At 37.5% G+C, this 26,688-nt stretch overlaps 2 protein-coding genes across 4 annotated transcripts; both read left to right on the top strand.

The window, feature by feature from the left end:
- Positions 1-678: 678 nt before the first annotated feature.
- Positions 679-13,911, top strand: panx2 (pannexin 2). 2 transcript variants are annotated; one of them, XM_079874480.1, is made up of 8 exons: positions 679-892; positions 1,009-1,059; positions 2,498-3,054; positions 4,946-6,060; positions 6,161-6,299; positions 6,388-6,579; positions 8,878-9,138; positions 13,256-13,911. In XM_079874480.1, exons 3-8 carry the CDS (start codon positions 2,826-2,828, stop codon positions 13,450-13,452), a joined length of 2,133 nt encoding a protein of 710 aa, XP_079730606.1. In that variant the 5' UTR covers positions 679-892; positions 1,009-1,059; positions 2,498-2,825; the 3' UTR covers positions 13,453-13,911. The 2 variants fall into 2 exon arrangements, with proteins under 2 accessions (XP_079730606.1, XP_079730607.1); XM_079874481.1 differs by lacking the exons at positions 679-892; positions 1,009-1,059; positions 13,256-13,911 and having other exon boundaries at positions 2,743-3,054; positions 8,878-9,232.
- A 1,165-nt stretch (positions 13,912-15,076) lies between these two features.
- On the top strand, positions 15,077-24,501 carry trabd (TraB domain containing). 2 transcript variants are annotated; one of them, XM_079874501.1, is made up of 10 exons: positions 15,077-15,477; positions 16,143-16,189; positions 16,720-16,777; positions 18,123-18,289; positions 18,406-18,546; positions 18,658-18,768; positions 21,557-21,696; positions 22,152-22,324; positions 24,006-24,102; positions 24,189-24,501. In XM_079874501.1, exons 2-10 carry the CDS (start codon positions 16,169-16,171, stop codon positions 24,358-24,360), a joined length of 1,080 nt encoding a protein of 359 aa, XP_079730627.1. In that variant the 5' UTR covers positions 15,077-15,477; positions 16,143-16,168; the 3' UTR covers positions 24,361-24,501. The 2 variants fall into 2 exon arrangements, with proteins under 2 accessions (XP_079730627.1, XP_079730628.1); XM_079874502.1 differs by having other exon boundaries at positions 15,089-15,477; positions 18,126-18,289.
- Positions 24,502-26,688: the final 2,187 nt, after the last annotated feature.

Consider the following 26,688-nt stretch of genomic DNA (forward strand, 5'->3'; position numbering starts at 1 on the left):
TATTAAAAGTCAGTTTAATAATATAATTTAAGTTGAAAGACTTAAACATTCAAGTTGATTGTACTTAAAAATGTAAGGCAGCAACTTTCTTTTTTACAGTGTATTTACATGATTTTAAACAAATTTATTTTTCTTCTTAATCATCTTTATTTTTCTCATAAATAATTCCCCCCTAGAAATATAAAAAATAGGCCTAATTAAAATAAAAATATCTATAAATTTTGCTATAAAATTAATTATAATATGGATAAATAAAAGCTACTGCACAATAACCAAAACATCTTCCTAAATTTCAGCCTACAGTGAACATTAAAAATAATACATAAGATATATAGAACAGAATAGAGAATAGAAACAGGGCTGGTTTATGCACAGCAATAGGCTACAGCACAAAATAAAACCGATTACATATACATGACAGATTATACAGGGAAAAAGTTGATATTACATATTATTGGCCTATAATAAGCTACTAATCTTTATGGTTTCTGTCGCCTTTTGGTTAAGCCTATTTTATCGTATGCGTTTCCACACACTCATAGCCTACTAACGATAGGCTTGTGCAAGGCAGAACAAGCGATGCCCATGTTAATTGAAGGTCTGTGTGAACTGGAGAAGTGTGTGAGGTTTGTCAGTGAGAGGGATGGCGAGAGGCGGAACAAACCGGTGTGTGTGCCCGGATACACGCTGAAACGGCTCGCCCGCACTGCAGATTAACTCTACAGACGCCGGGGATGCTCAACAATAAAGCACAAGTCACTGCATCCGCGTCCGTTGTTTTTTTGGAGATCTGGTGGTCGTTGTGAAGAGAAAGAGATCTGTCCTGGTGTTGTCGATTGAGCAAGGGATTCAGGCTCTGTGTTCTCCTCTATATAATCGAGTAATCTGACAGGTATGTGACATCATGACGATGAGAGTCAATACAGCCTATCTCTTTCACTCATGCCGTATATATAGTATCATGTATTTTATCATATCTGTGTCTTAAGTCGCTTTATGTCTTTCTAGTCAGTGATGATGCCGGATATGATCCGGTGATGGACAGCTCCTCGACTTAGCGTAAGTGATGTGCATGACCTTTAAAGCACCTAAACATTGTCAGTATGTCGGGCAGTCGTTACAGCATATAGTCGATAAAACTAGATTATGTCTGAGGCTGTGTTATGTTAAAAGATAGCCTACTACTTCACTGCTGTTTCTTTAAGTTTGCATGACACATTAGTATCACTATCAACTTCTTTGAGTTCTATCAAACCTGCTGTCCAAGTGTCTCATAGAGGAACAAATTGTCCATAACTAGGCCAAAGTAATCCCATGAAATATATACAGTATTAATCCTACATTTAATACAAACATTTATTTATTTATTTATTTTAAAAACATTTCTGCATTTGTAGCCATTTTTATTGGGCATTTTGGCATTTACTACATTTATATTTACTTTTTGCATTCATTATATATATTTGCATAAGTAAATCATAAACACAACAGCTCTGACCATTAAGACATTGCTTAGTTTACATTTTTAGATTAACTTAAAACATGTTTAATGCATTCATTTGAAAAACTGATTGACTTCATCCCCCCAAAAAAATTGTATTTTAGTTAACTTACAAACTTGGAATTCCTGCTGTTTTTTGTTGTGCTTTCCATTTGTTAGAAAGCTGTTCCTTATTGATTTCTTGAGCTCAAAGCGAGATATATTGATTTCAAAATGTACAACAGCTATTTCCTTGTCTGTGTTTTTATGCCATGGGGAAAGACACCATGCAACATATCAAGCTTCCATCTGTAGTTCAGAAGTATACAGTAAAACTTTCCAATGAGTTTAAGACCAAAAAAGCATCTGTGTACTCTAATCTGGATGTCTTGAATGATTACGCCTTTAGTATGGATGTCATTGTGTCCTTTTGTCCTTGTCACTAGTACATGCTCTCGAAGGACTCAGTCTGCAGAGAGGCACACCTGGCACACTCCATTGGTTTCTGAATTAAAGGAATATGCACTTTCATAGAGTCTGAACGTGAAAAAGAAAAAGCAATATAGGCTACTTTTATGGTTATTTATTTATTTTATGGTTATAGATACTAGAACATCAAGAATACATTTTGAATTAAAATTTTTATTTTAAAATTATTTTAAATTTTGGTTTAGTAGCTTTATTTTTTCTTGTTAAAAGGATAGTTCACCACTTATTTACCCTCATGTTGTTCCAAACCTGTTCGAGATTCTTACACAAAAGAAGATATTTTAAAGAATGTTGGTAATGTTTGAAAAAAAAAATACTATGGAAGTTAATGGCTACTGTCAACTGTTTGGTTACCAAAACTCTTTCAAATATTGTCTTTTGTGTTCAACAGAAGAAAGAAACTCATACAGGTTTAAAACAAAATGAGGGTGAGTAAATAATGACAAAATTTTCATTTTTGAGTGAACTATCCCTTTAATCTATATCTGTTGACTCAGATTCTGAATGAACTCTCTTGTTTGTTTACAGGTTTTTGCAGAATGGAATAGATAGGATGACAAATTCATCCCCGCCGTCAATATAAGCAACAACAACAAATCATCTGATTTCTTCAATCTACCTCTGACAAGATCAGCCATCAATAACCCCTCAACTCAGGCTGATCACAAAGCTTCCTTTGTGACTCCTAGAAGATCCACTTTCATCCTTCAAGTCAACACCTCTTACACATAACTCATTATATTGTTGCAGGGAAAAGCCCTCAGCCAATCCATTGGCTGACGGGTTAGGAGTAGGAGGCTTCGATTCCCATCAGGAGTGTTGTGAGGTTAGTGGCGAGGCAGGCTGCTGGGACCGGATGCAGAACATCTTCGAGCAGAACTTGGACATGGCCACGGCTCTGCTTGCGGGTGAGAAGCTGAAGGAGTTGATCCTGCCAGGTTCCACACAGGATGAGAAAGGCGGGGTTCTCGCGGGTCTCATGGTGCAACTCAAACTAGAGTTGCCCTTTGACCGGGTCGTCACCATAGGAACTGTCATCATCCCTATTCTGCTGGTTACATTAGTTTTCACACGGAACTTTGCAGGTTAGTGGTGTTACGCATTATTTGGACAAACGTACGTGATGAACACCTTACAGTATGCAGCGACAAAGAGTTTTGAAAGCCATTCGTTTTTTAATAAGAGTTAGGGATTTCTGAAGACACGAGCAACTGCAGAGCTCAACTTTATGCAAATGAGCAGCGAAACAGTGATAGTAGCCTATAATTTGAGCAAATTATTCAATCACATGACTTTCTGATGCACTTACAGGGATTTATTCGTGAATGTGAATGTGTCTCCTTAATACTTTATGTGCTTATTTTCCATTAAACCATTTATACACCTCATTTGAGTGTGAACATATTGGCATTTTTATTCACATCTTGGCGTCTCCATCCAGTATTCTTTATGCAAAATCCTAAAATTTTCATAAAAATGTATAGAAGGAAACATGCTTAAATTGAACGCACTTAATACTTTGAAATCGTGATATGGCATTGAACTCTAAATCAGAAATATTTTTGGATTTACACTTGCCAGATTTCTGCCAAGTTTTTAAAGTTGACCCATTGTTAATAGCTCTATAGGACTTTCTATATTCCTATTGTCCTCTAGTATCCAGCAGAGGAGTGGTTAAAAGATTGTTTCTAGAGAGATTGTGGGGTGATTAAGTAGGAAGAGAGAGAGAGAGAGATAGATAAAGAGGGGTTATGGTGGTAGGAGGGGGGTTTACTCTAAACGCTGAGTCAGTCTTACTGCATAGCAGCACCAACTGGCTGTGACTGAACATTGAGAACCCTGCTGGGCAGAAACATGCAGTATAGTTGGAGATATACAAACATTTACACTTTGAAAAATTGAGAGACTGCAGCTAAATTGCCTTTTCATATCATTTGAGGGCTACTACATTACAATTATTTTTTATTAGGAACACTTATTATATCAAGAAAGAGGATTAGTGAAGGTCAAACCCTCATTGTCATGTTGGCTTAGGCCATTTATAGGATAAAATGCAAGGACAATAAATAGTATGAAACTTGAAAGCACTGAAAGAAAAGATCTAGACACACCAAATATAACATATACTTGCTTTATGAAACTAGCTTGTGACCATATTATCTTGCTTAACTTACATTATTGATTCTGTGCAGGAGTGTAATCTACTGAGACCCAGAGTAAAGTGGAGGCGTCTATAGGAGTTACAGCAGCTGTGAAAGAATTACCTCTCTCTGTGTCCAGCTGGCACAGACAAATGTAGCATTTGTTTTGATCACTGATTCATCATTAGATTGGCGTGTGCTGCCTTACACTATGCAGTAAACCCATTCCACTTAATAGAAACCTGATGACAGCTCATTACTAGAAACAAATCCCAGCGGAAGTCAGTTGTGAGTGATATACAGCATTCATTTTTACAAAGATTTAGTCCGTTTAATCATATCATAGTCCTTAATTTGAATAATTTTCACTCGGACTAAAATGGCAGCTAAGTTTAGTTGATGAAAATAACATTTTAGTTGAAATAAAAAACATTTTCATTTACAGTAATGTCAACAGCATTTCTAATTTTCATTTAGCTTAAGTTTTTCATCTAATATATATTTTTTTATTTCAATTAACAAAACGTTTGTTAAAATAAATGTTTATTATGTCGCCTGCCGCTTTAAATGCTTAAGCTCTTTAAAATCAGATAAATTCTGTTTCTCTGTCAATGTTTTTTATTGATTTAAACAACTAGAAAAAAAATTGCTTTGTAAGTGATTCCGTTATCTTTATAGTTGTGGTGTAGACTTTGCTATTCTCTTAGAATTAGAACAATTATTGAAACATTATAGTTATAGTAATCATTGGTGGTATCTAATTAATTGTTATTAAAAAATCCCGATTATTATGTGAAGTGGGATTCTTATGATTTTCTATCTCCTTCTCTTTTAGAGGAATCTATATATTGCTACACCCCACACAACTTCACCCGAGACCAGGCCCTGTATGCCAGAGGTTACTGCTGGACAGAGCTTCGGGATGCTGTTCCTGGTGTCGACCCCGATCTTCGGCCCTCCCTGTTCGAGCACAAGTTTCTGCCCTACGCTTTGCTGGCCTTCGCAGGCATCATGTACATACCTGCCCTTGGATGGGAGTTCCTGGCCTCCACTCGCCTCACCTCCGAGCTCAACTTCCTCCTTCAAGAGATCGACAACTGCTACCACAGGGCGGCCGAGGGCAGAGCGCCTAAGATTGAAAAGCAGATCCAGTCCAAGGGGCCGGGGATTACGGAACGTGAGCGACGGGAGATCATCGAGAATGCAGAGAAGGAGAAGAGCCCCGAGCAGAACCTGTTTGAAAAGTATCTTGAGCGCAGAGGGCAGAGTAACTTTCTGGCGAAGCTGTACCTGGGGCGACATTTAGCCATCATCTGCCTCAGCTCAATGCCCATTACGTACCTGAGCACCTACTACGCCCGTCAGAGGCAGAACGAGTTCACTTGCGCGCTTGGCGAGCCGCCGGACACTAGCAGCATCCCTGAACTGCGACTGAATGTCAACTGCAAGCTACCAGCCGTGCAGCTCCAGCGCATTATGGCCGCGGTGGACATCTCTTTGCTGTGTACTATGAACCTCATTATCCTTGTGAACTTGCTGCATTTGTTTGTAGTACGTAAGTCCAATTTTGTTTTCGACAAGCTGCACAAAGTTGGCATTAAAACACGTCGGCGCTGGCAGAAGTCGCAGTTTTGCGACATCAATATTCTGGCCATGTTCTGTAATGAGAACAGAGACCACATTAAGTCTCTCAACAGACTGGACTTTATCACAAACGAGAGTGACCTCATGTATGATAATGTGGTGCGGCAGCTGCTGGCAGCATTGGCTCAATCCAATCACGATGCCACTCCGACTATGAGAGACTCTGGTATCCAGACTATTGACCCCAGTATGGACCCGTCAGTGCTCGGTGTGGGAGAGCTGGGAGGAGAGCCCTCAGTAATCAAAAGACCCCGTAAGAAGATGAAGTGGATCCCATCATCTAACCCTTTGCCACAGTCTTTTAAAGTAAGACTTGACTCGAGGTTCTCATTCATATTTAGTGAATGAATAGCTTATGGTCCTTCTATTAGTGAAATGTACCTTATATTTCTTTGTTTTCATACAGGAACCCTTGACTCTAACCAGACTGGATAATCATATTAAGGCAGATAAACCTAAACCAGTCCGAAGGAAGAATGTACCAGATAGCATTATGGCTCCACTTCTGGACAGCAAGAGCACACAACATCCTCCTACAAGCATAAGTAATGCCAAAGTAAAACCTGGTTTGAGTTATTATAGCTAATGTGGTCAAAATGGTCCTCTGATCATGTTTCTAATTTTACTTTTCAGCTACAGAAACATATAATATAGAGAAGAAACACTCTCTTAACCTCACGTTGGATGTTCATCCCTACATGCTAACCATCCAGAAAGCGAAAGCAGAGACAGTCAACCCTGAGCCAGTCCCTGTTGAGCACTCTCTCAGTAATGTGTATATTGAGGGTCCACATGCAGTTGTCCACGTCTCCTCCTCTCTTACTGGTATGCTTGAATTAGAGATGTACAGTATATCAGAACCATATATGGCATTGCTAGTGTCACCCTGCTTCCCTCCACAAAAAGCTAATAGAAATGTTCCATTAGCTTTTGGATAAATGCCGCAAAAAAGCTTTGTGACCAACACAAGTTTATAATTCTTACATGTACACATCAAGATAATCTTCACAAATTAACACAACTATAACGAATTTTAAAGCCTAAATACAATCGGCAGAAATAAAAGGTACAAATTAGGCTATAAACGAACAATACCACGATCACATGACTTCAACGTCAATTCCACTTTATTCTTTATTTAAAAAACATTTCCCTATATTTTTGAGTTAAAATAGTTTGCAAGAGCACTATAATAAACACAAGGCTGTAAAACCGAGCTAGTGAGTAGATGACTTTTCCTGTTTTATGTGATGACATTTAAAGGTAGGGTAGGCAATTTTCCAAGAGGCTAGCAATAGCGAGCTAGCTTTGAAAGCATAAGATCCCACCCTCCCTTCAGAGCGTCTCCAAAGCTACACCTCTTATAAAACACATGAACGTGTACAGAAGGTAGCAAAGCGTCATGAGAGACGGCGTTAAACTATCTTGTGTCTCAAAGCACATAACGTTACAATAATAATGAACTTAGAGAGCACTGTAGATTCATTTTGGCGTTAATACTGTTGCCATTGACATGCATAAATTCAAGTCCGCTCCGAGTATAACGTCACGGGTTTCCATCTCTTCCAAATTACAGTAGTTATGGCGTGAACGCAGCATAAGCTCATTTTTTTGGTTCAGGAGGAACTGAAAAAGGTGGCAGCTGTTTTGGTTGCAGTGCTCGGTGACTGAGGTGTAATGTCTGCACATGCAGGGTGTGCAGAGGTATGGAAATACATACATTGACAGGCAAGTAGGACATCGTATCATTAGCCGCGTTTCCATTACCCTTCAAATTGCGCAAATTGAAATTGCGAATTGGAAATACGCTCAATGGAAACACGTCAATTTCGCAAAAACTCCCATTTATCGCAAAAAAGTTTTCACGCTCGCATGAGGTGGTTTTTCAGGCAATTCGAAAAAAGGAATATTTCGCAAAACTGCAATGGAAACAGTTTTTGCGCATTTACAGGTCACCTGACTTAGAAGGCGCGGTGTGTTTGGACAGAATACGAGACAGAGTTCTTTATTAAATTCATAAAAGACAAAAGAATTACAGAAATACTGGATTCTAAACCTCATAGTGGTGCCACAATCAAGACCTCGGAGCAGAAATGAGTGAGAAACACCCAGTACACCTCATATGTGCTGTAAGTAAGGGTCTTTCCTTGCCATTAATGCTTGGATAACAAGCCTACGTTTCCTTCCATTAATAATATAATGTCTAGTGCGGTACGTGGCTGTGATATATATAAACCTACCAATGCCCGTTGCCATGATTTTTGGAATGACTTAGCGCGAGAGGAAAAAATGACGCTGTAGTCGCATAACATCGGTTAATGGAAACGCCGTCATTTCGCAATAGTTTTTTATCGATGTTTTAAAAAAATCGCAAAAGTTTTGCGCAAATCTGTAATGGAAACGCGCCTATTGCAGTCGGACTGAATTCAATGATTGGATGAACATTTTATGGTCCTATGCCTTCCACAGATGATATGTACATAGAAATACATTTAGACCACTGAACGTAGTGATTGCTATCAGGTTGTGAAGAGACTTTTAACCAGCATAACAAAAATGTTTCTGGCACAAATCACCTACCCTGCCTTTAATGTCCCTGACAACCTCTGTAGTCCCATTTATTCACATGTTAGCAAATGCCTTTTCCCAAGACACATAAAAGCTTAGAAAAAGCTTATTTCAGGCATTCAGAAAACCCCATTGATTTGGAACTATTGAACCAGAAGTGCAAAAATCCTTTTAGGTTAGGACTGCAATATTATGCATGCAATAAATTGCCCTAGTTTTCCCATTTTTACATTTCTTTCACCGTCACCTAACTCACCCACTTAAGCTTACTTAAATGTAATCTTTAAAAACAGTAATAATTTAGTAACACTGTTAAATGTTCTGGTTAATCTTAAGCAAATCTCAAAATGAATCTATCGATTTTTATACTGTACAATGTACATTACAATGTTGTGAGGTCTACATTTACCGGTAGGATTTAAAACTATATATTTTAGTTTTTTTAATAATTATTTATTTAGACACAATAGTATAGCATTCTGGTATCAGACATAAAAACGCGTATTATTTTGTATTGGTATAACCGATAATTCTATCACCTTTTTGTCCCCTTAGAGAAGAAAGAGTCTCCTCCACTGTCCACCACCACTACCTTCTCCACAGCCACTCTCTCCACAACATCATATATGAATGGTGGAACGACCAGCGTGCCTCCTCCAGACTCCCCAAAGGATCCTCTCAACCATGGGGCAGAGCCGGAGAGCCAGTCCGGGCCTTTTAGTCGAAACCCCTCACACCCGCTGTTGAGCATTCATCACACCTTGTATGAAGAGGACGAGGAGGAGCAAAACAGAAGGGATAGACTAGCCAGACCAGGCGAGTTGATTGCTGCTGGAGAGTGTTGAAGGAAATTTATACACACCTGCACACACACAAAAGCACTAGAATATGAACTGAAGCACAAAGGAATATGCTGTTTTTTGGGGTTTATGTTAAAGGGTTAGTTCACCCAAAAATGAAAATTCTATCAGTAATTACTCACCCACATGTTGTTGTTTTTGCGCACAAAAAGTATTCTCGTCGTTTGATAAACTTAAGGTTGAGCCACTGTAGTCACTTGGACTATTTTAACAATGTCTTTACTAACTTTTCTGGGATGGCAGATATCGATTACCTAAGCAGCCTATGAAGGAGTGAGCCAGCTCTCAGATTTCATCAAAAATATCTTAATTTGTGTTCCGAAGATGAACGAAAGTCTTACGGGGTTGGAACAACGTGAGGGTGAGTAATTACTGACAGAATTTTCATTTTTGGGTGAACTAACCCTTTAATGGTTTTGCTATGGGTGAATCTCAGATTATTTCATTTTCAGAGATGAAGATTATTGAACACTGGGGCAGGAAGTGTTTAACATATTTTATACTCTTAAAGGTGCACTTATTTTTTTCTTATGTTGAGCTGACTAATATGAAAGTGGTTGCAGGATGGATGCAGGAGTTTTCGGTTACTGGTGTCACTGCAGAAATGCCATATTTGCAGTCTGACATGATTCATTTATTCTGCAAGCAAAAGTATCCCATAACAGGGACAATAATAAATCTGAAATAAAGTGAAATATTGGGCTGGTCATATGATCTTAATATGTCAACCACCATAACGCTCCATAATGTCGATAATGTTTTTTTTTAGACCACTGATGTATCTTCATCTCATGTGAGTGTAGATCACTTTAAATATGAACAAACACTAGACTTTGTGTAAAAAAGTGCACCTTTAAACATCATCTCCCAGCCTTACATCCACATGCTTGGAAGTGTGTGTTTGAGGGAAAATAAAATGACCCATGACCTTGTTGCTCACCATATGGGTTAATGAATTCCCTATGGCATTCCAAATGAAGGCAAAGGCACATCAGAATTTTGCACAAAACACAGTTTGTTCCTGTTTAACATCAATGTCAACATAGTTTTGTGTTGTTTGTCTGTATACACAATCAGTGTCTGTTTCATATAGATGTCTTGAGGGATTCAACGCAATACATGTATTCTTAAAATATGCAACCTCATTTCTTATTGTTGCAATAATATGCGCATTTGGAATGTATATACTAAGCTGTACAGAAAAAAAGTTCTTACATCTAATAATATGAGATTTTTTCCTTATTTAAAAAAGACTGTCACATGACGTTCATCCACACACCTCTGGTGCCCTTATTCAATGAGACTATATCACTCTGGGTCTTTGGGCCAAGTGCTCAAAGACATTCAACTCCGGATTGCCCGAAGACAAATGGATCCTTATACCAGCTTTTTTGAACAGACAGAGTTGTGACAAAAAGATTTCAGCTTCTTCAGCTGGACATTTTCAAGCTAAGGAGGATTCATAAAACATGCTTTTGATACCAAGATCACAATGAACCACAACTCGTGTAAGTGTTATACCAACTTTGTAAGTCCTGGTTAAAACCTTTGATATTCACTGATGCACCTTGTAGTGAATTTTAACACACTATTATGATTGCGAGTGAAGCGCACAGTAATTCACAATTAAGATCCAAGAGCACCTCTAACCACAAGGCATGAGATTGATATTAGGGATAGCTGCAGCTCACTGTTTTTCTAGCACATATCATGATCAAAGTGCAATATTTTTTATGTGATACAGGGAACACAGATCATGAATGGCCATACCTTAAGAGGGGAAGGAAACACAACGGACTTTCCAGGCTTGAATCTTTAGATCTGAATTTAATTTGATGGTATTATGGGTACTAATCTCAAACTTGATATGTTCAAATGGGGTTAGACAAGGTATGTATAAAAAAATCATGGTCATGTCACCTTGCTTGTTTGTTAATTTCTTTTGCCTATTTTTGTGTCACAAATTCTTGACAAATGTCAAGTTTCATATATGTGTATTGAACTGCAGCATTTCAACCAAATAACCTGCTTAGAGAAATAGATGAATCTATGCTAAAAAGAAAAAATGTTAGATTACCTCATGGGTTGTACACTGCATGTTCAATTGTTAATTAAACTCATGTTACATTATTTACATGGGGAAAAAATACTTGAATTTGAATCATAAACTCACCTAGTCTGTCTTACACAGGTCTTTTTCTTTTTAGTCTCTCTCTGTGTGTTTGATTAGATATCTGTGTTATACATGAACCTCAGAAAGAGGTGTATAAAGTTCACAATGTTTTAAGATGCTGTAAGTGATTTTTTATTTTTTTATACAATGCATAAAATGACTCACAGAAAACATTGAACAGTATCATGAGAAATCCCACCTGTCTCTGTATCTGTAACAGTTGCGCATAAAACGTTAACGGCATTCCGAGGAGCGGCTCATGCTTTTTAGCCAATCAGAAACACCCTATGGCTGTGAATTGTTTTTTGTGTTAGGGCTCGCTGACATCGTGTGTCTGTTCTTCATACCTCACTTAAAGAAATAGTTCAGCCAAAAATGAAAACTATCCCATAGTTTACTCACCAAGCCATCCTAGGTGTATATGACTTTCTTTCAGCCGAACACAATCTGAGTTATATTAAATAATATCCTGGCTCTTCAGCTTTGAAATGGCATTGAATTGTGGCCAAGCTTTTGAAGCTCCAAAGGCGCATCCATCCATCATGAAAGTAATCCATACGACTCCAGTGGGTTAATAATGCTGAGCTCTTTTGGCTCGGTGCAAAGTTTTGTTTTCCTGTGCAAACATCTCTGAGCACTTTGGATTATTCTTTGGACTGGATTTACCTGTTTGACCTTGCGTGTGTTTTGGATTTGATTTTTGCCTCTTCCCCCTGATTTGGATTATTCAGACTGTTTGCCTCAGTCACCATTTTCTCAGTTTCGCCATTCTGCTGCCATTATTTGCACGTGTTTTCGCGTTTCTTTGTAATTCTCACAATTGCAACTAATAAACTGCACATTGAGCCTAACTCTCAAGCCTCCTCGTCACATAAAACTTTGCCAACCATGGATCCAGATTCTCAGACTACAAGTGGAAGTATGCTCCCAAGCGACCATGCTTTCTTCACATCATTAATAATTGCGCAAACTCACCTCGCTAACGGAGGAGCTAGTCAAGTCCTTGCAAACTCTCCAGTTGCCGTCTTACTCCGAGCCACCCTGCACAGCTAACCCTTCAGCTACAGCTAGCCTCAGTCCGTCTGCCTGGCTTCCCTTTGGCTTTAACCCTCGTCTCTCACTTCCGGACAAGTTTGACGGCACTCCAGCACGCTGCAATGGATTCCTGTTACAGTGTGAGTAACTTCTCGCTCAACAGCCACACGTTTATTCCACTGATGAAGCCAAGATAGCATTTATGATCTCCGCTCTCACGGGTCGAGCACTCCGAGCAAGGAAGCTGGGTAAGTACTGTTAATGCTAAGACTCGGGAGGAGCTGGGCTTCAAGCTTCGGTGGCAGCGGAGCCTGGCCCACCACGGATCCCAGCGCTGCCAAGTCCGGTGGTCTCAGCGTATCCAACTCAGCTGGTCCCAGAGTTACTGCCACCGTCGTCTGCATTGTCTGTGATGGCTACGGCCATCTTGTGTGTTTGGGGCTGCACACACTGCTACAGCTACTCCTGAGGTGGTGACAACCACTACAGCTCATCCCGAGGCGGCAACTGCTCCTGAACCTTCTGCCTGCTCTGATACAACCAAGGAGGCAGATTATGAATCACCTGTGCTCTCTATTGACCTGGTAATGACCACAAAGGTCATCCTTGAACTCTGTCTGCTCTGACACGACCATGGAGGTCACCCCTTGAATTCTCTGTCTGCCCTGGTTTTTGAACTCTCTTTATGCCTTGACACTTCCACAGAGATCGTCCTTGAACTCCTTCTGCCTTGACACAACCATGGAAGCCATCCTTGAAATCTCAACCTGTTCTGTATTGGCCAAGGTGGCCTTCTCTAAACCCTCTGTGCTTCCTGTTATGGCCACAGAGGCTGTTTCTAACCTCCCTGTATTCTCTGTTTTAGTTTTGTCGAAGCCGCCATGGTGGTCTCCAGTTCCGCCTGATCTGCCGAGGTGGTCACCGTTTCCATCTGCTCCACTGTGGTGGTCTCTAGCTCCACCTGATCTGCTGTGGTGGTCACCAGCTTCGCCTGCCCCGCCTTGGTGGTCTCCGGCTCCGCCGCTGGCCGCCTGCTCTGCCGTCTTCGCCCTGGCTCTCTGATCCTCCTCAGTCTCCAGTACCTCCACACTGGCCTGGCCCTCCATCCCTCCCCCTGATCCGCCTCCGCTCCACCATCCTCCTGGACTCTTGTTTGTTGTTTTTCATTTTATGGGAGCATCTGGAATACGCTCCTTAAGGGAGTGCTCTGTTTCGTATTCCCTGGCCTTGTGTTTCATGTGTTTTGTTGATTGGACTTTTAGTTTGCATTTTACACTGTGTCTTGTCCTGTGTGGCATTTTTGTAGCGCTTTTAATTTTTCTAATTGATTAGTTCTGTGATCATTCCCAGATGTGTCTTGTTTGCCAACCCTCTAGTATTTAAAACCAAGTGTTTCTTGTGTTCCTTGTCGAGTATTGTCCTTAAATTGATGTTTTGTTTGTGTGCTCATTCTGTTTCCCTGGTTTTCTAGATCCTGTGTTTGTTTTATTTTATTGTGTTTAATAAAATAACTGCATTTGGATCGAGCTCTCCTTTGTTTTTGAGTTCACCCTGCATTACAAATGCCTTCTGAAGCAAAGTGATGGATTTTTGCACATATGGCTGTTGCCGGAAGCGAGTGATTACGGTTTATAAAATTTAAAATATGGATATATTCCTTACAAAAACCCATTGCTTCGCTTCAGAAGGCATTTATTGACTCACTGGAGTTGTATGGATAACTTTTATGATGGATGGATGTGTTTTTTGGAGCTTCAAAAACTCAAACTGCCTTTGAAGCTCAAAGCTGGGAAGAGCCAGGATATTATTTAATATAACCCAGATTGTGTTCGGCTGAAAGAAGAAAGTCGTAAACACTTATGGCTTGAGGGTGAGTAAATTATGGGATATTTTTTATTCCTATTAATTCTTATTCCTTTTATAGCTACCTCTGATATGATTTGACAGATGCCAGATCTTCTAATTGTGATAATTGATCTCTGGCTAATTTGGTTCTTCAAACTAATTTGTGGATTTTATTAAAATATCTGGATTAAGTTGCTTGATATTACTGCATGTTCTTGTGTTCATTGGAAAGATCAGATATATCAATAGTCAAAACTATGATCAGCAATGAGCAAAGACAGACTTTCACCAGAATAATATTGTTTACATGAAATATGACTGGTTTGAGCTTACGGACTTACTGCTATGACAGCAAGTCCAGGATACGCTTCGAAGAACCTAACAATCCTGTATCATGTGAAATAGTCAAAAGTAAAATCCAGATAAACAAACGGGCCCGGATTGGCTGGCGTGGTTTTGTGTTGAAGGGATGGCAGTGGTCATGACCAGGGTAATGAATCAAAGTAATAAACATGTTAAGATGCTGTCTTTAGTTACTGCAATATTATCTGAACAACAGCGATAAAATTACATTTTACAAAGAAGGCAATTGGAATTTTTGACTCCTTTTTAAAATATTAAAATGATAAAGCAAGTGTTTTTCCTGTTAAATATATGAATTAATACGAAAGTACAGTCGACATCCTTTAAAAAATAAAAGTTGTTTAACATTATTATTGTCAACATTAAAATGATACGTCCTTAGCTCTATTTCTAATCAAATATAGATTAAGTATAGGCACGACCTTTTTCCATAAAATCATCTGTAATAGTCTTTGTCCTCCTATACCCAGGAAGCATTGCAATAATGGGCGGTGTTACAGATCCACACTTCATGCAAGCAGCTGACTGTAGCTATAACTTTAATCATTTCATTTTTTTTTTGCCGAAGCTAGCAACCAAACAACAGTCAAGGCGTTTGTTTTTAGTATTCTTTACATCTCTCTATAATGTAAATACACTATTATAATCGTAACAGCAAGCGAACTAAATAACTTATTCTCGGTCAGTTCTGTAAAGTTTTTAAAGGGGCTTAGCTAATATTAGCATAGCATCAGCTAACAGCTGCGTGTATGTGTGCGCAGTTAGCCTGTAGCCGAGCTACCTTGTCAGGAACCATCCTTCTCTACAACTGACAGTTGGATCCCGGTCCGATTCGTTACTCTCGTGGGAAGAGTGAGCAAGCTGTCTACCAAGTCAAATGTAAGATTTATTTTTATTTTTTGGTCCTTTTTCGGACTGGTGGCTCAGATTGGAGCTAGTCCATCAGATTTTGCGTTTAGTTTTGTCTTCTGTCAGAACTGTCAGTTAACAATTTGAATGTAAATGAATTCGACCGAGAGGCTTTTTTTCTCCCAAATGTAACTGTTTACAATCCCGTTTTGAAGAGCTGACACGGTAAGCTGTCTTGAGTTTGATGCGCTAACCAGGTGGTCTGATAACAGCAGGTTGTCACCTTTAATGTCTGACTTCTGTAGGATTATATCTGTTACATGGTCAACATAAAAACGCTTTGTTGTGCAACTTCAAAGAGATGTTTATCATATCTAAAACCTTAGCATAACACCAACTAATACTGGTGTGCTGGAATCACAGTAGTTTGAAAAGTATACGTGGTCTAGTTGCACAAGGCAAGATGGCAGGCTGATAGTCAAGCCTGATGACTCACTTTACTCAGCCTAGCCAACAACACAAGTCAAAAAACTTTCAAATCCTTTAACAGTGTCTGGCTTAGTAATGAGCCATATTTCCAACAGGCAAGGCCAGTACACAGCCTTCCAAGGGTGTTTAACTCTGTTGAATGGTTAAATGCCATTTTGTGGAGTTGTGTGTGCACTGTGCATCTGACTCATGATCTTTTATTCCAGGTTGAAGGTTTACTGAACGGCGGACAATGGAACAGGACAACTCGGAGGTAAGATTTTGGCAGAATATATATATATATATAAGATTGCTTGCTTGGTGATGGATGTTTATCTGTAATAAAGGAGGGTTTGATTCAAGTTGCTAAATAGAATCGGCATCTGTGGTTTGTAATTGTAAAGGGAAGAAGTAAAAAATCCCATTGTAAAACGTATGAGTCATTCAGTTTTCTGTGCTTTTTGTTGACTTTCATTCTGATTTAATGCACATGGTTTCTTTATTGCTGTCTTGTGGGTACTGAGAGTATTGGATAATGGTCTTTTGTTTATTTAGCTGGGCATTTCCCAAGACAGAGAAATATGCACACTTGCATAGAATTCTCAGACTTTTTTTTTTTTTTTTTTTTTTACTGAAGCTTCAAAATCGCTTAAAATATCCTTAGCTCAACCTCGAAAATGAAATCGCAAAAGTTCTGAGTTGATAGACGTGAATGCCAAGCTTGTTCGCACCTGTTCTGTGTACGTTGTCAGCATGTTCATACAAAGAATTATATAGGTTATAATACATTGTTTTTGTTTGTAGGATGACTCAGTTGGCCCGACAGAAGATGACGCACAACCTCCATTTCCTCTCGGACTTTGTGAGTAATCTCTGATTTAAAGTTTACAAAATTGTATACCTGAATCCCAGGATTCTTTCATATGGTTTTGTACGAAATGCTGCTCAAAATGAATGTCATGCTATATAATTTCAAACCTCTCCTTGTTCAGTGCAGGATTATTGGAGTTTTGAATGTTTAATTAATTAGTTAATTTATCAATTATGAAAATGATTGAAAAGTATTTTTAGTTGTAGTATTTTAGTGCTGCCAACGTAAGTGTGTTAACTGGTGTAATTTAAAAGAAAGTAATCATGTTAAATTTCTCAGACCATTCTACTGTTATTACCGTCTAAGTAGTATCACTTTCATTTTAATACAGGAGGGTTGCTAAGGTTTCAAGTTCTATAATATACCATGTATCAAAACCAAAATTAATTTGTGGCTATTTTTATGTTATTTAGTTTTGGAGTCATAATTTATTTTCGTTTCATTTTTCCCAGTTATATGTTGTAGGGTTTTTATTTTTCATGTATTGTTTTCATTTGGTTTTCAGTGTTAGCCTTAGTTTAGTTCAGCAAAGTTAGAAATTCAGCAGATTATAATCATTTAAACTTTCTCCATATGTCACACCACCACAAAGGTTCAAACCATATATTTTCTAAAGCTCATTCTTTCTATGTTTTTGTTCTAGTACTGCTTGAAAAAGAGAGAACTCATCTTTCCATTGCCATTATCTTTTGAATTCAACTGAATTTTCAGCATCATTACTCCAGTCTTCAGTGTCACGTGATCCTTCAGAAATCATTCTAAAATGCTGATTTGGTTTTATAGAAACATTCTTATTAAAGTTAAACACTGATGTGCTGCTTAATATTTTTTGTGGAAACAGCATTTATTATAAATAGTACTTTGTAAAATGTATTAGTTTCATAAATGTCTACTGACTTTAATCAATTTAATGTGCCATTGCTAAATAAAATATACATTTCTTTTTTTTTTTTTTAGATCTTACTATTTTTTTAGATCTTACTATTAATAAAAAAATGAAATTAGGCAGCTAAAACTGTTTTCAACATTGATAATAAGAAGAAACGATCTTAGAATGATTTCTGAAGGATAATGTGACACTGAAGACTGGAGTAATGGCTGCTGAAAATTCAGCTTTGCCATCACAGGAATAAATTGCGTTTTAAAATATAGAAATGGTTCATTTAAATTTTAATATTACTGTTTTTTACTGTAATTTTTGATCAAATATATTTCAGCCATGGTGAGATTAAGACAACTTTCCAAACAATAAAAATCCTTCCAAATTTTTGACCTGTATGTATGTAGTGTTCTTGCTCCACTACTTACGATTCTGAAAATGTTTTTGTCTTTTTAGCAGACTCTGAGGCGGTGGAAGTGTTGTGGCAGGTTCGTACCCAGCGTCGGCAAGCAGAGCCTGACCTTCCGGACACTGTGACGCGTCTCACTACACCTGAGGGCAGTATTGTGTACCTGGTTGGCACTGCCCACTTCAGCGACAGCAGCAAGAATGATGTTGCCACAGTAAGCATTGGCTTTCTTTTTATTATGGGCTCACAACCAATTTTTGAGTGTAAAACACCTTAGTATTAGCTACTGATTAACTAAATGCTGTTTTGATTTGATGCTCTTTGCTTTAGACAATCCGAGCGGTCCAGCCTGATGTGGTGGTGGTGGAGCTGTGCCAGTACAGAGTATCCATGCTTAAAATGGATGAGAAAACACTGCTAAAAGAGGCTAAAGACATTAACTTGGAGAAGGTCCAGCAGGCTATTAAACAGGTCAGCCATGAAACCGAAAACTGCGCTGACATAGTTATTATACTGCCAAACGCATTCCTCTGAATTCATTTATCAACATGCTAAATCCTTTTTTCTCATTTCTTGTGTCAGAATGGAGTGATGTCTGGCCTCATGCAGATACTGCTGCTCAAAGTCTCAGCTCACATTACAGAACAGCTGGGCATGGCCCCTGGAGGAGAGTTTAGAGAAGCCTTTAAGGAGGTCAGTGCGAATACACATGCTCTCCCTCACTTACACAGTCCTCATGGCTCTGACATGCACTGTAACTCATGCACTCGTTCCTGACTTCTAGCAGATCGTGAGCTTAGAATTATAAGGTTCTATCTCCACTTTTGGTCGAAATTGAGTTTTTGACATAATCTGATCCATTAGGTGTTTATTAATGCCTGTGTGGTGTTATTTTTGTAAAAAAAAAAAGTTGTTAGTAGTTATTAATAAAATAAAAAGGTTCCATCTCACAAAACATAAACCGAGTTGGGATTATAAGGTTCTATCTCCAGTAGATTCAATATCCAATCAAAACCCTGAATGAACACGGACGGACCAATCAAAACCCACCTCTTAGCTCTGTAGCCTGGACACAGAGCTAAGGGCTGGACATTAGCCTGGACATTTGAAGCCGGCGAAAGATGGCATTTCCATCTTTCTATCTTTTTTTAATAACGAATCAATCGTTCTTTCTTTCTCTCTTACTAATCTATCTATCTATCTATCTATCTATCTATCTATCTATCTATCTATCTATCTATCTATCTATCTTCAAACTGTTTCTATCTGTCTTCAAACTTTATCTATCTATATCTATCCTTAATAACTAATCAATCTTTCTTTCTTTTTTACTAATCTCTTTCTTTCTTTCTTTCTTTCTTTCTTTCTTTCTTTCTTTCTTTCTTTCTAACTAATCCTTCTTTCTTTCTAACTAATCTATCTTTCTAACTAATCCATCTTTCTTTCTTTCTTACTAATCCATCTTTCTTTCTTTCTAACTAATCTATCTTTCTTTCTAATATATCTTTCTTTCTAACTAATCCATCTTTCTTTCTTTCTTTCTGTCTTTCTTTCTTTCTTTCTTTCTTTCTAACTATTCCATCTTTCTTTATTTCTAACTAATCCATCTTTCTTTCTTTCTAATCTATCTTTCTTTCTTTCTTTCTTTCTTTCTAACTAATCCATCTTTCTTTCTTTCTTTCTAACTAATCCATCTTTCTTTCTTTCTTTCTTTCTTTCTTTCTTTCTTTCTTTCTTTCTTTCTAACTAATCCATCTTTCTTTCTAATCTATCTATCTTTCTTTCTTTCTTTCTTTCTTTCTTTCTTTCTTTCTTTCTTTCTTTCTTTCTTTCTAACTAATCCATCTTTCTTTCTTTCTAACTAATCCATCTTTCTTTCTTTCTAATCTATCTTTCTTTCTTTCTTTCTTTCTTTCTTTCTTTCTTTCTTTCTAACTAATCCATCTTTCTTTCTTTCTTTCTTTCTTTCTCTCTTTCTTTCTTTCTTTCTTTCTAACTTAACCATCTTTCTTTCTTTCTAATATGTCTTTCTTTCTAACTAATCCATCTTTCTTTCTTTCTTTCTTTCTAACTAATCCATCTTTCTTTCTTTCTAATCTTTCTTTCTTTCTTTCTTTCTTTCTTTCTAACTAATCCATCTTTCTTTCTTTCTAACTAATCCATCTTTCTTTCTTTCTAATCTATCTTTCTTTTTTTCTTTCTTTCTTTCTTTCTTTCTTTCTTTCTTTCTTTCTTACTAATCCATCTTTCTATCTTTCTAACTAATCCATCTGTCTTTCTTTCTAATCTATCTTTCTTTCTTTCTTTCTTTCTTTCTTTCTTTTTCTTTCTTTCTAACTAATCCATCTTTCTTTCTTTCTTTCTAACTAATCTATCTATCTATCTATCTATCTATCTATCTATATATCTATCTATCTATCTATCTATCTATCTTTCTTTCTAACTTATCCATCTTTCTTTCTTTCTTTCTCTTTCTTTCTTTCTTTCTTTCTTTCTACCTAATCCATCTTTCTTTCTTTCTTTCTTTCTTTCTTTCTTTCTTTCTTTCTTTCTAACTAATCTATCTTTCTTTCTAACTAATCCATCTTTCTTTCTTTCTTTCTTTCTTTCTTTCTTTCTTTCTTTCTTTCTTTCTTTCTTTCTAACTAATCCCTCTTTTTATCTTTCTAACTAATCTATCTTTCTTTCTAAATAATCCATCTTTCATTTTTTTAAATGTTTCAGAGCACAGAGGGGGTGGGGTGGAAAGGGATGAAAACATAATTTTCATGATGTTACACAATATTTTGTATGTTTTAATCTACTAAATGAACCGTTTTTAATGTATGTAAGATGCTTCCTAAATGTTTTTACAGTACAGAGGAGTGGGGTGTAGTATGTGAAGAAAACATTTTTTGTTTAGCTGTAATTTTTCCATGTCCATGTTCTTTGAAAATAAAAATATATTTTTTTTCTTACAAACTTGCTTGGCTTTGATGTATACTATACTATTATATATTATATTATATACTACAAGCTGTGTGCTTGTATTATAAATATATAAATTGATTAAAATCAATGGTTATATACATTTATTCTTTGAAATGTGGGGTTTTATTTGTTAAAGTGGAGATAGAACCTTATAATTCCAAACAGAATCAGAGCTCTCAGAATTATAAGGTTCTATCTCCATTTGGGCCATCTTAAAAAATCCCATTTCCAAATGTGCCAGGATTTTGATATTCTATCCTCAAAGTACCTGTAGGGTGATGGTCTTGTTGAGCTATAATAGTAGATTATACTACATAACAGTTTTGCCAGCTGGGATGTAAAAACTTTGATGCTCAATATCTCAGAACTACCCTAAACGGAGATAGAACCTTATAATTCTAAGCTCACGAGATGTCACCAATTATCAAAGAACAATAAATGCAAGCAGTCACGAAAACTGAAACCTGTAAACATGTAAAATATGCATTTTCTTCTCTTTTAACCAATTCAGGCAGGAAAAGTGCCCTTCTGTAAATTTCACCTTGGGGATCGTCCCATTCCAGTAACCTTTAAGCGTGCAATAGCTGCTCTCAGCCTGTGGCAGAAGGCTCGTCTGGCCTGGGGCCTGTGCTTCCTCTCTGACCCAATCAGGTACAAGTCAACACCACTTTGTCTTTATGTGCACAGCGATCATTTTTTGTTTTTAAGAAGTCTCTTAGAATGTAAAAACTTCATATGGTGTCTTAAAAACTAAACCGGAAAAACAGAAAAGAGACACGAATGCCAAAGATACTAGTCTCCATGTGTACATAGACCAGTTTTGCGAGATAGATTTCTTCACAAATTAAATGGTGTACTACAGTTATTAAAATGTTTGTAACAAGGTCTTCCAGTAATAAGAATTGTTGGTTTTTTTCCCTGTTAAATTTAGCATGATGCTCCACTGAGCTTATTGAAGCCTATAATGGTCCTAAATAAAGGGCTGAAGCAAAGTTTTAAGCAAAACATATTTTTTTTCTTTGATTGTGGGGAAGTACGACCTGTATATGCTCTTGTTTTGAGATTCACATGAACAGATTTTTGGTATGTGTTTTTGCTCTTATCAGCAAGGAGGATGTAGAGAAGTGCAAACAAAAAGATCTTCTGGAACAGACCATGTCAGAGATGATCGGCGAGTTTCCAGCCCTCCACCGCACTATTGTTGCAGAACGAGACATCTACCTCACTCACACACTTAGACAGGCAGCGCGATGTGTGGAGGCGCCTCCTAATGCTGAAAGTGAGTACGGCACGCTCATCTCATGCTGCAGTCTTTTCCAGTGCTCTGCCTTGAAGATAATTCGACGCTAATTTGATTTGAAAAATGTCTTGAATTTAAAACTGCATATTCAGGTATCCCCAGTGATCAGTGTTGTCATAGTTAAAGGGATAGTCCACCCAAAAGTGAAAATTCTGTCATCATTTACTTATGTCGTTCTAAACCTGTATGACTGACTTTCTTTTGGATAGTTTGAAGAAAATTTCTGGTTCTCGTTGTCTTGCATTTTTTTATTGTCTGTACTGTGGAAGTCATTGGGAAAATGAGTAAATGATGACAGAATTTTAATTTTTTGGTTGAACTATCCCTTTAAAGTCCCCCTGTGGTAAAAATCTAGTTTTTAATGTTGTTTATATGTCGATGTGGGGTTTTTAATATGCTTTAAGACAAACCATGTGCAAATTTATAAGTCAGCACCATTGCTGAGTATTTTCTCTTTAATACTGCGGTGAATGAAAGACAGTCTCAAAAAAGCAGTTTGAAATCACTGTTTTTTCTGACGTCACAAACTACCTTGTGACCAATCACGTCATCGTACCGGCGGGCTTTGGCATATCATTAACACGAACTAGCAAGGAAGTCTCGCAATATAGAGGGTGTATGAACGTTTAAATGTCGTTTTGGTGATTTTGGAGTCTTAAGGGATAAAATCATTGACTACAGGGTGACTGCTATTAAAATTTGTTTTTGTAATTAAAATGGCACTGAAATAAAACACAAATGTTAGATGAAAATCTTGAAAAATTAGAACATTTAGAAAAAATGAGAACAATTAGAACAGAAGTTGAAGTACTAAAATTACTAAACCTAAATGAAAGCGATGTAACTTAAAGCTAAATAGAAGTATTAAAAAAAATAAAACTAATAAAAATGAAAACATTAAAGACAACTTAAGACAACTAAAAATATCACACTCAATGCTTCATACAGGCAAAAAACATGTGTCATGTTACTTGTTACATGAAACTAGAGGCCTGCACTCCCACAGAACCCGATGCAACAGAGTGCGGTGTGGGACAAGATTCGATGGTTGAGTGCGGGACACTCGTGTGTTGCGGGAGAATGAAATAAATGACTTGAGGGACTCCGCAAAATAGAAATATCTAAAACCAAAGAAACCACACGAAAAACTAAACTAAAATAAAAACTACTTAGAATCCACTCACCACTCAAACCGGAATTTTTTATTGTCAGTTCTGCACGCTCACAATTCCTCTCATTATAACACAGTGTAGACATTATGAGAGATTCATTGTGCAGTGAGCTTTATTGATTAAAATGGAACTTTGTGAGATCGCGATTAACAAAAAAGTGACAGCTTTTTAGTGATTTATAAAGGGAGTGCTCTTTGCACACTTTACACAACCTATGCTTGCTTTTCTGTTAAAATTAATAGTGGTTTGTTAATGTAGCCTAGATGCTTTAATAACAAATCATTTATCAGGCACGTTTATGCTGGGATGTCAATGTTGTTGCAAGGTGACCCATAACTTGAAACGTATTTCTTGGAAATTCCATGAATGTACTGAAAAAATCAATGTACCTGTGGGTGGGAGCGGGAGAAGGTAATCTGTGGGAACAGGAAAGAATCCTGCCGATCTACTTCAAACCTCTTGTTCATACACACTTTTTTTCTTTTTAGAAGTGGCTGCTGTGGTGGTTGGAGTGGTTGGGATGGGTCATGTGCCTGGTATTGAGAAGAACTGGGATAAAGAGCTTAATATCCATGAGATCATGAGGTGCGTATTGGAACAGTTGTATGTACTTCAGTATCTAATAGTACAAGATCTGTCATGACCAATTTTTGTTTTGTTTTTTCTCTTAGTGTGGCTCCACCATCTCGCTTAGGCTGGGTAGTACGCAACGTGTTGAAGGGAGCCATGTGGGGGCTTCTGGGTTATGCCTGCTTCCGTGCCAGCAAGGGCGTGGGGAGGGCGTTACTCTCCTTACCGACTGTCCAATCTTTGTTTGAAAATATACGAACGCCTTCCATTTGACCCTTCTCTTATCGGCACAGACTTTTCAGCAGTGAGATCAGGATGCACACTGAAACACCAGTAGCCTTAACTACAGGATGGTGGTTGGGTAGATTATAGGAGGAAGATTAGAGGGAAACATCGTCTCCATCCCATATGAAATGAGCAATGTGGGTGGAAGCCTTTGACTAACACTCTGTCACCTCCTCAACCCTCTGTGTACTTGTGGACGCAGAGCTGTACTGCCAAAGAAATCGGACCATGCTTTCTTTCCCTTTCCCTCATTCTTAAAGTATGACCCACTAGAAAATTAGCTGCAGCAGGATTTCCCATGTTATCATGCAACTTGAACTGAATGAAGTTTTACTTTGCTGTGTTTTTTTTTTTTTTTTTGTTCTTTTGGTTAGCTCCTGCAAATGATTGATGCATTTTGTTTCCCAGCAAGTCCAGTATTGTTATTCCCTGTAAGTCAGCATTTGAATCTGTGACCTACTCCAGCCATAACCTGTAGTTCATGAAGTGTGAGTAGTGAAGCCAGCTTTTTTATGTAGGTAATTAATGGAACAGTATCCCAGAACTCATTTTTAAAACTTGAATTGCACTAAAAGCGCGATTGGACCATTTATTATGAAAAGCATAAATCAGATTTTATTGAAAGTATGACTTGATGATAAATACATGTAATGCACATTAGGAAAATGATTGACCAAAGTATTTTTGGTTTCAGTGATTGAATTTATGTATGTTTCTGAAACAATGGCTTGAAATGAGTGAAACTAAAGCAACTGCACTCAGTGTTTGAGAGTTTCAAGTCTTTTTCACTCTGTGCGGTTTCTTGGTTTTTGTAATTACCTGATAAGCCAAGCATAAAGTTTGCCTGTGCTAGCTATCAAGTGCCTCCTACTAAATGACCTGGAAAGGGCTTAAAGGAACAGAGACTGGTCAGGGTGTTTTGCTCTCTCTCCATATGGTCATAATAAATGGGTACTATTAAATCTGGAGTCCTCTGTTTCACTCACACCATTTAATAATTGGTAATCTTGTTAAAGAAAAGCTTGGCATTTATAGAAATGAGTTTAGAAGGAAACGTATGTTTTCCCCTAATTTACCATTTAGTTGTTGTTTTTTTGCTACCATTTTCATAGAAATCTAGTTGCATAAAGGTTAAAGTCACTAAATTAGAAACAAACTGAAAGCTCATTGTTGATAATATGGGAATACTCTAACACTTGTAATGAAATGTCCTTTTTTTATTTTTTATTCTTATTCATTATTTATCATGGTCTCAAAAGGTCCATCAATGACTTGAAACTCTCCTGTTGAAAGTGTAGACAACAATTAAAGAAGGTATGTTGACAAGAAAATGCTTCTTCAGAAGAGCCTATCACTAGCATGAGCCAACAGGGCAATATTTGGGGAGCATGCTTTATATGGATAGAAGGAATTTAGGAGTGTTTCTGCTTTTGTGCTTGCAGCCTTATACTACTGGAACTGCTGCTTCATATTTTGACTTTGTTTTTCCAGGTAGCTTTTTACAATGGTGTTTTATAGGGTGACTGAAAATTATTTTTAGATGTGGCATGTTAGGTCACAGGCACATTCGAAACACATAACGCTTGTGTGTCTGAGTGTGATGCTAATGCCAAAAATCCGCCTTTCTTTTTTCATTTAAACTTTTAGGTGCTGAATGGAAATTATGCATTTCGAGCAATATTGGGGCTTAAATTACGACTGAAACTTTGCATGTGTGCCATGTGCATTTATTCTGGAGAAGGAGATGACTATATGGATGTATCTGCATTCTGCATGATTTCTTATGTAAATGGCTTATTGGGATTATTTAATTGGAGTTTAAGAAATCTTTACAACATATATTAAGGGATTTTTGTCAGTGCCCTGGTGTTTAATGAGTATTGAACAGTCAACAGTCCCTGCATTTGTTGAGAGGTTGTTGCACAATTAAAATGTTTGATTAACGCATTGATTTAAAAAAAAAAAAAAACATATATTTTAAAGATCTATTGATCCAATGACCCAGTAGGCTAGTTCCACTCTAAGGTTTTTTCTCGAAATGCTGCTGACTTCATGAAAACTTAAACTCGGTCTTCCTGTCAGCTACATGCAGTGCTACTTTTGATCATCTAGAGGTCACTAATTAGGTGAGAAATTACATGATCAACTAAGTAATGTATATTTAATGCATCTCTTTGTATGTCCTTGAACTATACTGCTAAAATAGTTTTTCCCGTAATTGCTGTTAACAATGTGGAGAGGGGGAATAAATGGTCCCTCTTCTTTTGTTAGTGCTATATTTTTTTTTTGGTTATCCTTCATTTTCAACAAGCCAAT

Source organism: Squalius cephalus (genome assembly GCF_949319135.1).
Source record: "Squalius cephalus genome assembly, chromosome: 6".
NCBI classification, from domain to species: Eukaryota; Metazoa; Chordata; class Actinopteri; order Cypriniformes; family Leuciscidae; genus Squalius; species Squalius cephalus.